Source organism: Patella vulgata, chromosome 7, assembly GCF_932274485.2.
Source record: "Patella vulgata chromosome 7, xgPatVulg1.2, whole genome shotgun sequence".
NCBI classification, from domain to species: Eukaryota; Metazoa; Mollusca; class Gastropoda; family Patellidae; genus Patella; species Patella vulgata.
The window spans coordinates 49,207,262-49,221,412 of NC_065885.2; the positions used below are offsets into that span (position 1 = coordinate 49,207,262).

General features: G+C 35.6%; 1 protein-coding gene and 1 long non-coding RNA gene across 2 annotated transcripts; one reads left to right on the forward strand and one right to left on the reverse strand.

The window, feature by feature from the left end:
• Nucleotides 1-346: 346 nt before the first annotated feature.
• LOC126826728 (uncharacterized) lies at nucleotides 347-3,246 on the reverse strand. Its single transcript, XR_007682369.1, has 2 exons — nucleotides 3,149-3,246; nucleotides 347-684 (listed from the first exon to the last, which is right to left on the reverse strand). It is a non-coding gene; the product is annotated as an uncharacterized LOC126826728 (long non-coding RNA).
• Nucleotides 2,381-13,941, forward strand: LOC126826714 (carbohydrate sulfotransferase 11). Its single transcript, XM_050555744.2, has 3 exons — nucleotides 2,381-2,717; nucleotides 11,727-11,788; nucleotides 12,543-13,941. The coding sequence occupies exons 1-3, from the start codon at nucleotides 2,627-2,629 to the stop codon at nucleotides 13,431-13,433; spliced, it is 1,044 nt and encodes a 347-aa protein (XP_050411701.1). The 5' UTR covers nucleotides 2,381-2,626; the 3' UTR covers nucleotides 13,434-13,941.
• The last annotated feature ends 210 nt before the right edge of the window (nucleotides 13,942-14,151 follow it).

The window sequence follows — 14,151 nt, forward strand, 5'->3', positions numbered from 1 at the left end:
TTCCAAAAATGAACACATAAAATGGCCTTTCAGAACACACAAATGTAACAGATAATGAACACGTCATATGTGTTCTCAAGGCTTGCAGAACACCCGTGATCTGTCAGAGAACATAGTGTTCTGTATTGTAAACGGTATGTGTTCTAGTAGAAAACATTACTGTTCTACTCTCAGAACGCCTTGCGTGTGTTCTAAAGACCCCCACTGAGAACACTTTGGACACATTGGACGGATGTAACAGATTTAGAACACCACAATAGTGTTCTGGTGGATATTGTGAACACGACCTGTTCTGAAATCAAAGAAACGGTCTTCTTGGCTAAATTTAAATAAAAACAATTAGAAATATAGATAAATGTATTTAATAATACATATACATGTATACATGTTACTCTTGATAATTTGGGTATTTGTTATATATACTTCTCAGTGATTTTATAAATGTTTTATATTTTTTACTGGTTTCCTTTTTGTACGGCTCCTCCATTACAAAGGTTTGCATTATCCCCAGTACCATCGAAAAGGGTATGGGATACTCTAAATCAAACATATAATATGTTGCCAATAATTTTAATACCGCAGCCATTACACCTCCCGCTTTTGCTATTGACGAAAACACGGAATCAAAAGCAATAAATATTCCTTTGTATTTAATACTGCGGCTATATCACTCTCCAATACATCCTGAAATAATACACAAATAATACAACTTTAAATTCATAAAGGACACATAGGTACTTCACATTTCCTATTTTAAAGTGAGAATTATATTTTCTTATATTGTAAACTCGATTAATAAGCCTATTACAATATTAAGATTTAACCTCAAACATCAAAATATAAATTCTCGTAACCCATCGGTTTTCTATCCTAAGGATATATGAAACCGATGGGTATGAGAATGGAAATATATTACAAAAATAGTCCATATTCGTAGACAAATAGCTGTACACCGTTCATTGATTTCTGTGACGGGGGGGGGGGGGGTAACATTTTTCCCGACAAATTACTTCTTCCCGACAATTTTGATAACTTTTCTTAGTTTATGTGTATACTAACACAATGCATTCTGAGTTAGAACACTTAGTGTTCTTTGACACTTCGCCGCGTCACGTGACTTCCTGTCATGTCTACCGCTCATCAAATTTTCTCAAACCCAGCGCCTACCCAAAAAATGTTAACCCTTGCCGTGAGCATATATTTTTGAAAAAAAAATTATTCCATTTCTTATCTCTAGCATATACACGATAAACGTTACGCTATACGTTACATATTGGGGTAAAGTTACCTGATAATTTAAACACAAAATAATATACTCAAACGGTACAATGTCTGAAGGCAAACTTGAAACAAAGCGCGGGATTCAATGCGCATGCTCTAAAGGGTAGGTAACTCTAAATACATAAAAACCAGAACACATTGTGTTCTCCCAAAGAACACCAGATGAACACTAGTGTGCTATTTTAATCCGACAAGAAAACAGTTTATTTTTTGATAACTGTTTTCATTGATAAATAAAAAAAAACAAATTGTTTATATAAAAATAACATTGTGTAAGTTAACTACAGCAACTAACAGTGAATATACTTTCATTTAATGTGAAGGCTACACATATTTTATGAGTGTAGTCGATGAGAAAATGAGACGCGGTGTAGTGTGTGTTGTATGTTACTTTTCTAATTTGTGATATTCAAAACGTAACATTAAACAATTTTCATTCATTTTTACACGAATAAAACACGATTTGATATTATATAGCATATCCATCATGATCAGAACACATCGCTAGAACACTAGGTGATCTCGTTGAGAACCACTGAGATCTCACATAGACCTATGTGTTCAATATTAGAACATACATGACGCGTCATGTGTTCAGCTATGTTTAGAGTGTACGCAGCTGTTGGAGAAAAAATGAAATATTGTCCAAAACAAAAAAATTAATAAAGCTTGCTTAACAACTGATCTTTCTGTTAAAATCAGAGTGTATAGTATATACAAATATTATCCATATCCGTGCGGTATTTATTAAGAACAAATGTTATCGACCCAAATATTTACTCTCAATGATTATCTGTATTGTATGGAAGGGATAGTCGAGCTGTCAAACACAGGCCATTGAGGAGAACACAGATTTGTTAAGAGGTCAAAGTTTGTTTTAAACTTCCATATTTAATTTACGATACTACGACACTATTACGGTTCTTATGAGCTTATTTAGCAATAGGCTAACATAGATAACAATAATATCAACTAGGTGAACTAGGTCCTATATTTGATTTGGTTGACACACCAATAAATTGGTATCGTCTGGTTGTGTGACGTATCAAAGTATCCACGCACTTCTCGTATGGAATTAATACATACAACATGTAGATAACTAGGCCAGTGCAAATTATAGGTCACGTGATTTCCTCAGGGATGCGAGGCAGCGATGACTTGCTGAGAGTTGAAGGTTGAAAACACGCGATGTCTACTTGAAACTTCATAACTTTGATAATATGTGCTTTGAAATGTGGGTTTCTGTAACGTGTAAGGCTAAGAAATGGAAATATTAACGTACAATTGTTGGAATATGAGAAGAAACATTTGAAGAAGAAGTTTCTGAAATTATTCTAGATAAGCCATGCGTCGGCTTCACTCATTTATAGCCATTGTTGGCTTGGGAGTGTTGGTTCCATTGGCGATTACTTACTATATTTGGAACGGAGCTAAAGGTAAGTTCTGACCGACAGTAACACTAATGGTTAAATTAAATTCCATTTGTCACTCGTAGAAAGTATATGCAGTTAAAATAAGTTTCAGACATAGACCGATGCTGATAGAAAATGCATGAAATAACACAAAATAAGCAACTTTTAAGTGTTTGTTGACAATACTCTGTTTGGAATTTGCTGACAATTAAAAGGTAACGTATTGACATTTTGTTTTTATCGCTGATATAGACTTATAGTCTTAAATAACTTTATATATAGATAACCCAGAAAAATTATTATATATTATAGGCCTAGTATGGAGATGAATTACAATACAGTGTGCAAAGAATCGTATTTAGTAAAATAACTTCCATTTAAAAATAAAACCCCCAAACCAAATAAAAATCAGAATTACGTATTATTATCGCATAATGTACAATAGATTACCATACCAACATCTTCATTTCATTATGTGTTAAGCTGGTGCTGGAATATCAATTTATCCGAAAGACACAAAAAAGATTCCCCTGTTCATGAAATGAGATCACCGTGCACTTGATGCCGTAATAAATATTATGCAAGAGTAGTCATTTAATACATCAGTGCAGGTGGACATGTGTATTTTCCAATGACCGCATTTTTATGTTAAGGATATTCAGGCTCTACTAAGCACTTTAAAGATTCTGATTCCCCCATAATATATGTAATTCTAAATAAACATAAAAAATTCATTTTTCGAAATGAAACAAAACTTACATTACTTTGGAAAATAATGGTTTTTAGGTCATACTTCCACTTTATTAATTAACAAGTTTATCCTCCCTTTTTTTTAAGAAGGACGTTAAACCCCATTTCATTTCATTTCCTTTTTATACGCCCACATTGAAATGTGGTCGTATATTGTCGTCGCCCCCTCCGTCAGCACCGTCCGTCCGTGGACGCTCTAGAGACTAAAGCTAGTATCCGATTTACTTTAGCTTTAGATTTATACACAAAGAAGCCTAGTGATTTTCAACGATTTCCGATAATTACTGCCAGAGTTATGGCCCTTGTTCACTTTGAAACATATTGTGGACTTTAAAGTTATAGGCTACACAGTGTTCGAGGTCAAAGACAAAGAGGCCTATTGATTTTCGAGGTTTTCGGATAATTACTGCTAGTGTTATGGCCCTTGATCACTTTGAAATACCTTGTGGACGCCCTAAGAGGCTAAAGTTAATATCCGATTTACTTTAGGTAGAAGACACCTATATTTTCAAGGATTTCGGATAATTACTGCCCGAGTTACTGCCATTGGGAACTGATCTATTAATTTTGGTCGCCGGTTTTCATCTCTTAGTATGTGCAATCATTTCTTTTAGTTTTAAATACATATTGTAGCACAGATCAGATTGATCGAAAGTGTGATCGAATGGACAATAAACCCCCTCTATTGTAGTAAGGCGAATAACCGTGTATAAATATTAGTGTACTTTTTTTCATTTCTCACATCAAATCTTTATTTGCAAATATCTTCAAGGAATTCTGCAAAAATGACCATCACACTATTTTCAAACTACATCTTAGTTTTTATCTTCGTTAATTTTTCCTTCCAATTTAGTCTTTCACATTGTTCCTTAATGGCCCCAAGATATACACCCAAAATCTTTGTGGAATTCTTATTTATAGGAATATCATTGATCGTAATTAAATCAGACTGAATATTTCCAATACCAAGAATGGCTGTCTTTTCTATATTGACCTTTCCACCCGATGCTCTACTATAGCGCGAAATGGAATTGAAGCACTGGATAACCGAATCTTCGTCGCCGACCGTAACATAACATTGGTATCGTCTGCATGTTGATAGATAAGTGATATTGAATCCTGAACTTTTACACATGTCAATGTAATTAATTTATTGTCTTTTATAGACATATTAAAGGCTCAATACCACTCTTGTTGTAACTGTATAACATGCCCCAATCTTTATTCTGGTCAACAAATTGTACTACTTTACAATATTCCAATTAATTGATGATACAAATTTCATCTTAACACACCTAATTTAAAAAATTGGAAAAATTCAACTAAATGATTTGAAAAGCCTGACGTAAAGCTTTTCAAATGTGACTTGGATTTAAAAATATTTCTGAACCCTCTGGACAAGTAAAATAGGATTTAATGGATAATTTACACAACAGGTAGGACACTAACACATCTGGTACTTAAAATAAGGCTATTTTTTTATTTTCTGGAGCTGTCAAGCCAGCAAGAGTCTTATTGTCCCTTTAAGGGTTTCCGATATTATAACGAATAGTAGAGCCGACACCGGACAGCCCTGTCGCAGAGATCTTTTAACATCAAAAAAGTTTGAAATATTATGTCCATTGCACTTAATGCAACTTTTTATATTTGAATACAATATCTTAATATTATTGACGAATTTTGCACCGAAGCCAAAACTATTTAATATTTTCGTTAAGTAGTCGTGGTCCACCAGATCGAAGGCTTTCATCTGGTCAATCTCGACAATATATGCAGAAGACATGTCGTGAATTACAAGATCAATGATGTCTCGGTTTGACATAATATTATCGGCGATATCTCTTCCGGGAATTGAACTGGTTTGCTGAACTGAAATAATAGATTTCACCGCCACTCTGAACCGAGAATTTAGAGACTGAATGGACAATTACGTGTTATATAATTGAGTATCATCGGCATACAAATGAAAGCTAAGACCATGTTTTCTGAAAGTATTACCTAATGGTGACGTATAAAGGGTAAACAAACAGAACAGAATCTTGAGGAACCCCAGATGACAAAACAGATTCAGACGACGATTTACAATTAACTAAAATACACTACTTTCTTACCCACAAGATAGCTTTCTGAAAGATTTAACGCAGAGCCACAAATACCGAATTTAAAATGTCGAAAGCAGCAGATAAATCTAATAAAATTAAAAATGTAGCCTACATTGTAGTGTGGATGGAATGAACACAATACTGTTTGGAAGATTACGATGGATTTTATTCATCATTCTTGACCAACCATACAACATGGTTGATACACGCCATAAAACTTTCTCACTCGGCAAACCTCAGCAGATTCCACTACCCTACATCTAGCCTCGGTTGTATGACGAAGTCCGCCATTGGAACTACTTCCAAGTTCCAGGGCCCTATACGCCATACATATCACATGATCAATATACATTTAGAATGGAGTTATCTCCCATTGTACGGTAATATGAATATTAACGTGACAGCTAGACACCACATTTCCCCTCTCCTGGAAGAAATACAAAACTAGCAATTCGATTTCATTTTGTACTGACAATGTCATTTTTAAACCATACTGGTTTTGTTTTTACCCTAGAATGAAAATTATTTGGATGGACAACGTTAAGTTCATTATTATTATAATCATATCGTTATTTGTATTTGAGAACATATATAATTATCATTTTCCCCCTCTCTTTGAAAATAATTACCATAAAATGGAGATAAATAACGTACATTCCATTTCTGACCATTATCAAGTATAACAGTACTTTGAACAACTTTAAACGTAATTCGAAATCGGTATGTGTATTTACTATGGCCCTTAGGCACATACCAACGCGTTTTAATTCTTACAAGATCACCTGGGTTAAAAGTTCGAATAGTTGCTCCTTTACGAGTATGGGGGTCACGGTGGCTAAGTGGGTAAGACGCTGGCTCGCTAGCCTGGAGGTCTGGTGTTCGATCCCTTCATTGGCCTAGAAAGTTCATCCAGATTCCCCCTTGTCAGTGATGCAGAACGGAGGGCCTGGCAAGGACAGCTGTCTAGTTGTTCGAATGGGACGTGTACACATTGGTGTGCACGTAAAAGATCCCTTGACAGTTGGAATTAGGTATTAGAGTAGGCCGTAGTGCCGCTGTCCAGGCAAAATTTCCCTCATAGCAGACTGTATGGCGTACGCTCGCCTTCATTAGCCCAGTTCGGAGCAGAATAGTAGGACGTTAAACTCAAATTCATTCATTTCATTTTCCTTTACGAATATCTGTGCAAGATTAACTTGAATTTTGTTTGATCTGAACACGCTGATCTATATCAGAATTGGACAGTGGAGTTGGATGTTGTGTAATCCCAATTATGTCTAGTAAAATACGCATATATGTCGTCCGTGTAATACGTTAGATGGGGATTCACCGGTTGTGATATCTCGCGTTGCTCTATAATAAGTACCAAGAAATTCGGTTACAGCAGTAGTAACGTTTTTGTTTTCAAACTGAACTGACAACTTCACTCAAAATTCGGTTAAATCTTTCGTTTCACTGTTACCTTGGGGTGTGATAATTATATGAAAATCTATGTGTTATATCACTTTTACGCAGACATTCACTAAATTCGCGAGATTTAAATTGAGGACAGTTGTCGGTTACAATTTCTTTGGGATATCCCACGCAGCTAAATATACGAACGAGGAAGGCAATTGTGGTAGACGTAGTAATAATATTACGGGTAAAAGCAACTTCTGGCCATTTACTTCGGTAATCAATTAATGTAATCATGAATCTTTCGTGTTCAGGTGCAGAATAGTCTGGACCCACAAAATCAAGGCCAAGTTTCACCCAAGCAGTTTCTGGAGGTTTAACGGGTTGCATAGGCGCTATACGCGTAGTAGCAGACTTTCGTTATACTGACAAGTGACGCAATTTTTAATCCTTTCGTTCACATGATAATCCATTTTAGGCCACCAATAGAGATCTCATAATCTCTGCTTAGTTTTAACAATACCCTGATGGTCCGTGTGCTACATGCTCTTCATTTTAAAAAGTACCTTATCATTCAAAGCAGTAATGTAGACGTATATTGTTACTCTTAATATGCGACAACCCTTGTTGACTGCCAGACGACTAAGCTGCTGTGGGTGTATCTTTCCTTGTCTGGTAGCCTATCTTGCAATCTGGTTAAAACACAGATCCTATTTCGATTCGTTTTTATAGTTCAAAATTTCGTTTTACTTGTCTTTACTACACTTGGATCTGGAAGAGTTGTTATTTAACTCGTGTTCTGAATGGTGTCAGGGATAAGCCAATGAAACGGTCTGTTACGGCGAGCTTTAGGCGTGTTTTGCACGGAACTGTGGGTAATCCACTAGTAACATCAATGCTGATTGGTTGATCAAATGTTTGACATCATAGGGTCATAAGTCGGTCTTTTGACCCCTGACGTGACCTATCGCTATAACTTGTCAATTCTTAATGTAGTGTAGGTAATCGAAAGTATAAAAAAACGAAACGAAATATAGATCTATATTTTAATCAGATTGCCTATCTTGTAACAAATTTCAACAGAAAAATGACAGTTCAGAGTGGTCGTTTGTGAACCAGGCCATTTGTAATTACATAATGTATTGTATTATTGTATTTATCAGTCAATCATAATAAACATGCAGCATCAAAATATTAAAATCCAATATTGAACAAGCGCGTGTTATAGTGTAATCAGTAGACTGGGGAAGCCTTAGCCTCTGTAATTCGACAAATAAAAAAACCAACAGTAAGGGTAACCCATTTTGAAGGTGATGTCTTATACTACCAGAGGATTATAAGACAATTCAAAAGTGTGACTCTGTCGAACTGTGACTGCATACTAAGCTGCTGTTGGCGTATCTTGCGTTGCCTGGGAACCTATCTTTTAATATATTTCAAGAGAAAAAATGATAACTCAGAGGGGCTTTTTGTAAACCAGGTCATTTGTAATTTTGCGGCTTATGGTGGGTGGTCAGTGACGTCTGCGGGAAATAGCGCCCAATCGCAAGCAGCACTGGAATTGCAGCGCTGTTTAATCATCGTATCCCCATGCTTTAAAAGATAACTTAACCATAATATCATCTCAAAAATATAATTCAATTTTGTTAATCTTTTAAAAATTATGGCATTACGTGAAAATTACAATTGTACCCCCCTTGCTTTCACTGTGGTCAAAGTCATTTTTTTGTTCAGTTTCACAGATTTTGTACAAAATTCTAGGTCTAATTCCCTAGCTTACGCAGGAGAATGGTCATACTGCCAACACCTCTCAGTGGCTGCCCCTTCAAATGACACCCAGGCACATGCCCTACCTGCCATACCATAGATACGCCTCTGGGGCTGCACTGTCCATGGTAGATCCGGCAATGGTAAATACATGGTGTCCCCTCTTCACTTAATGCCCTAAGAACGGGCTTTTTTGTTTACTGAAAAATCCAGTTCTGGGGATGTTCGACATAGAAACTTTAACGTATGCTACTAGTAGTAGATCCTGTTGGGTAGTGATATGTATGACAATAGGTATGATATACTTCCGGTGTCCATTTATAGTTCAGGATAAACTGGCCGCATTTTTTCACACGAATTCAGAACACGAATCGCGTGCCAGAATGCTCTCGAGTGCCATTTGTAATGAACGAGGCTAAACATATCCGAGGGAGAATACTACCGATGTAGGCTGGAATAACCAGACGCCAAAGACTGCCATTCAATTTAGACTCTTCGCGTATTTCGCCGACCATAACCGATTAGAAATCAATCACAGTAAAAACAGAAACGATGGAATGTAAATCAGTTGATGCCATTCATATTACATTATTATGCGTTGCAAGTTGCGATCCATTTGTGTCCATTTCTAAGTGCCAAAGAATAGAGATTTAACTCCTTTAACTCATAGCGAATCAAAACTATGTCGGAGGGAGAGTTCTTGTCATCTTGTCTTCGCCTTCCGGTTAAAGACTAATAGCGTAACTTATAAAAGCTGGCTCTTAATATGTATTTCTTATGATTTCTTTCTAAAGACCAATAGCGCAACTTATAAAATCTGGCTCATACTATATATTTCGTATGATTACTTTTAAGAGGAAAATCCTTCATTACATGGTAGGGGGGGGGGGGTCATTCATGTTAGCGCTTCAGGAAAACTCAAATGTGTACGGGATACTGAAAACGAACAGTCTATAGACTAAATACTCTTGGGCTTTCTGAAATACAATTTAATATAACACCGTAACAGTGAAAGGGCAGATCAGTATCCGGCTATGTAAGTCAAAGGTTGCTAATATGTTAAGCCATTAGCCTAAATTAAGGTCACCCGGAAAACTATCATTTTAATATTATCAACACGTATCCACCCCAATAGTATTAGAGATCTGAAGTGGAGGGACGGGCCAGATAATTATGTAAGGAAGGGTATCGCTGCCAATATTAAATGCTCTGCTACAATGTCTTTTCTATTGATTATATGTAAAAGGTACAATGTACAAAGTCATAATACCGGTAATGATAAAGTCAAAATAACTCTAAGGCAAGAGTTAAATGTAAAACGTCAAATATTAAGTGTTAAATGACAAATGTTTTGTGGGAAAATGCTTTTTTTGACGTGTCTACATTTTACATTTCTCTCATTACATTTTACAGTTGCTCTCTGCCACATCCCATTTGTCCTTCACGCATTCAACATAGCATGTTTCGCACAGCATCAACTTGCATATGCAAATGAAGGATATCACGTGACTTATTAACATACACGGAAACCTGGCACACTATAAGCCAGAACAAGGATATTCACGACACTATAACAGGAAATCAGCCTAGCACACAATAAAAATTTACTCACCTTGACACTTTGGATGGCACTTTATGATGATTACGGGGGGGAGGGGGGGCTGTGCAATGTCCAAATACGAAATTTCAGGTATCATGTTACATATTAGTGAAAATCACATTCATTTCTGTTTGTAAATATGTACAATCGTATTTTCATAATTTAAATCCAATAAATATCACACTATTAAAATACTGGTCTAAATACGAAATTCCAGATACCATGTTAAGTATCGCTGATTGCTCTTTTCAAATATGCAAATAATTTTCTGGCACATTCATATTTGCTTAACTTTACAAAATAAGATTAAAGTTGAAGTGAAGGAAGGGGGGGGGGGGGCTAAACTAAACTAAAATAAAGATACAGTGCTTAATCAAAAATTCTCTATGTCCATACATACAACATTTATAGTCATTCCTCTCTTTAAATATATTATTTATTTGTTGGGCACAATGCTTATATATTGTTGTTTTTTTAATGGATCGAAGTAGGCTACTCAACTCTTTATAGAGAAACCGGAAAGAGTGGGGGTGTTTAAAATATAAAAATACGGGTATTAGTACGAAATTCCAGTTATTGTGTTATAAATTACTGGAAAGTATGTTTCTTTGGCTGCTTGAATCTATCAATTATTCCCTGGCACATTCAAAATTACGCACGGTCGTCTAGATAGTTTCTTATGGTGTGCCAGCTTGATTTCTTTTGTCGTGTGGTGAATATCCTTATAGTGTGCTTGTGCCCGGTTTCCATATATGTTAATAAGTCACGTGATATCCTACATTTGCATATGCAAGTTGATGCTGTGCGAAAGTTGCTTTGTAGAAAGCGTGAAGGACAAATGGGATGTGGCAGAGCTCAACTGTAAAATGTAATGAGAGAAATGTAAAATGTAGACACGTCAAAAAAAGCATTTTCCCACACAACATTTGTCATTGAACACTTAACATTTGATGTTTTACATTTAACTCTTGTCTTAGAGGTATTTTGACTTTATCAATATCGATATTAGGACTTTGTACATTGTACTTTTTACATATAATCAATGGAAACGACATTGTCGCAGAGCATTTAATATTGGCAGCGATACTCTTCCATAATTATGAAGATGGCCACATACTATTGTGCTATGATGGAAATTCTTTCCGGACATCGGCGTTCCCGCCTGCTAATGATCGAGTCTATACTTCATGGCGTTTTATTTACGTGCATATCAACGGAACCTCGACTTTTCGTCTCAAGAGTTGGGGTTCACCGGAAAGAAACAGAGGAGAGGATACATTTCTATAGAAAACGGACAAGAACTAGATCGACAAATCTTTCGCGTATTTTGGTGAATATTCATAACGAAAAAATCCGAAACACAACCGTATCTAATGTATTTACATATTATTGTTATAACAATATTTTTTTTTCTTTCAGAGCATGGAATCAAAGAAAGAAGTAAGAAATATCCAGTAGAGTTTATGACAGGATTTTCAGAGGTTCAGTCAATTCTTTATTCCTTTAAGTCTACTGATCCACACAGGGTACACGTGCAATCCCAGCCTTTACATACAACTCGGGAAGACATGAAAAATTGAATAAATGGGGGTTTTGTTGGTGTTTTTCTCTGCAATTTCTGAATAATTAAATTAATTTCAAAATTCATGTAGATAGGTGTCTGTGGTGCGTTGAATTTGGGAGAACCAGTAAAATTGTCTATGAAGTGCAGGCGAAAATGTGACTGTCCGGACAAAATTCACCTCTCTTGCATAGCAATCGACACAATTCCATTACCCATTAAATTTAAGTTTTTTATTTTTTTTTATTAAAGATGCATTATGTAAGAGTTAAGTCTTCCTACTGCAGGTCTTTGTTTTGTTCTCAAATGTTATATAAATTATTAATTACACATTTATTCACATACCAAGCCAATATTCAGCTCTAAAGACCATCGGGTGGTCGCAATTGTTTGTGGATTGAAACACGTTTGCCAATTAATAATTTAATTTAATTTAAAAGTGGCTAATCGAGACTTGTTTATTATTGTAACAATAATAGCAATGACAATCGAGACTACATCCTAAATATTCAATATATCCCCTTTTCATTATCTATTTTAAACCATTATTGCGAGAATTGTCAGCTCTTTATCTACATCTTACACAATGCAATCTTTAATGCAAACATTTCCAACATAAAAGTGAAAGTTATGTAAATCATTGTTTTTGGGTTTTTTTCTCATTTGTTTCACAGACGAACAAGAAGACGAATAGTCGACCATCAGAAGCGGACATTAGAACATTTCACATGGAGAAATATTGTTACAAGTTACGTAAACAGTTACAGGAGGAACGCGCAAAGATTTCACAGTTTAGAAACATTTTATATGATGACAGATATAAAACATTGTTTTGTCAAATACCTAAAGTCGCCTCAACTAACTGGAGACGTATGTTTCTAATTCTGTCAGGGAAAATGAACACAACAGATCCCGGCCAGTTAAAATCATTCGACGTTCACAAAACATACGGCAAACATATAAAGCTGCTGAGTGACTTAAATCCTGAACAAATTCGCTACAGACTGAAAAATTACTTTAAGTTTGTAATAGTTCGTGAACCTTTTGAGCGGTTATTATCGGCCTACAGGAATAAATTTGGAAATCTCAGCAAAAGCAATCTGTATTTTCATAAGCGATTCGGAAGACGCATAGTGAAAAAATATCGCCCAAACGCAAAAGAGCAATCCCTTATAACAGGCAGTGACGTGACATTCAGTGAATTTGTCCAGTATATTTTAGATCCCAGTCGACAAGAGCCGTTAAACGAACATTGGACTGAATATCATAAACTATGTCTACCATGTATTGTACACTATGATTACATAGGCAAATATGAAACTCTTACAGAAGACTCAGCAGCCATTATAGATAGAATGCGAGCCTCTGACGTCATCGAATTCCCTGAACGCTCTTCTACATACCATCATAAAAAGACTGAGAATTATTTATATGACTATTTTAAACATTTATCACCCAAAACAATGTTAAAATTGTGGAAATTTTACTACCCCGACTTTTTATTGTTTAATTACACATTACCTAAATCACTGCACAATCTAACCAACCTAGTTAACTATCTGTGATGTTAGTATTTCCATAATAACTGTACTTTTACTGCAGTAATTTTCTAATAATTTTCTAATATTGACTAATAAAAATTAATGTCTTTCGAGAGGTCAGTTTTGTTGGAATGGGTACCATTTATTTTATCACGTGGACGTATAATGTCTCCCCTGTCCGTCCGTTCACATTTTGTCAGTGATGCAGGACGGGGGCCTGTCAAGGACAGCTGTCTAGTCATTCGGATGAGACGAAAAACCGAGGTACCGTGTACAAATTGACAGTTGGTATTCGATATAAGAGTAGACCGCAGTGCCGCTGTCCGGCTTTTTCTTTTAGCTTGTTCTCTACCCATCTCTTTCAAAATGTGGGCGTATCTTGCCTGGCAAACGTTGTTAAAGTGTGTACCTGTTTACTAAAATATTTGTTCGTTTGGAAGATATGCATAAAAATAAATCATAATCGTGGTTTTCTGTGGTAATCATAATAGAAATGTGGCCTTGTATTCTGTTAATAAATAAGTTGAATTTATTTAGCTTTTCATTTTTGATAGGAACCCACATGTTGGAAACTGGATGTCGGTTTAGTTACAAAACTCCAAAACACTAGTGCCTTTTAAAAGGAACAGCATGCTAAAAATTAATTCACACCAATATATTTTAAGATCACGGGAGGATATAGGAGTATTGAAAAATGAAAAGTTATATAATTTGCACACTTGGTCCATTGGAGATTAAATTA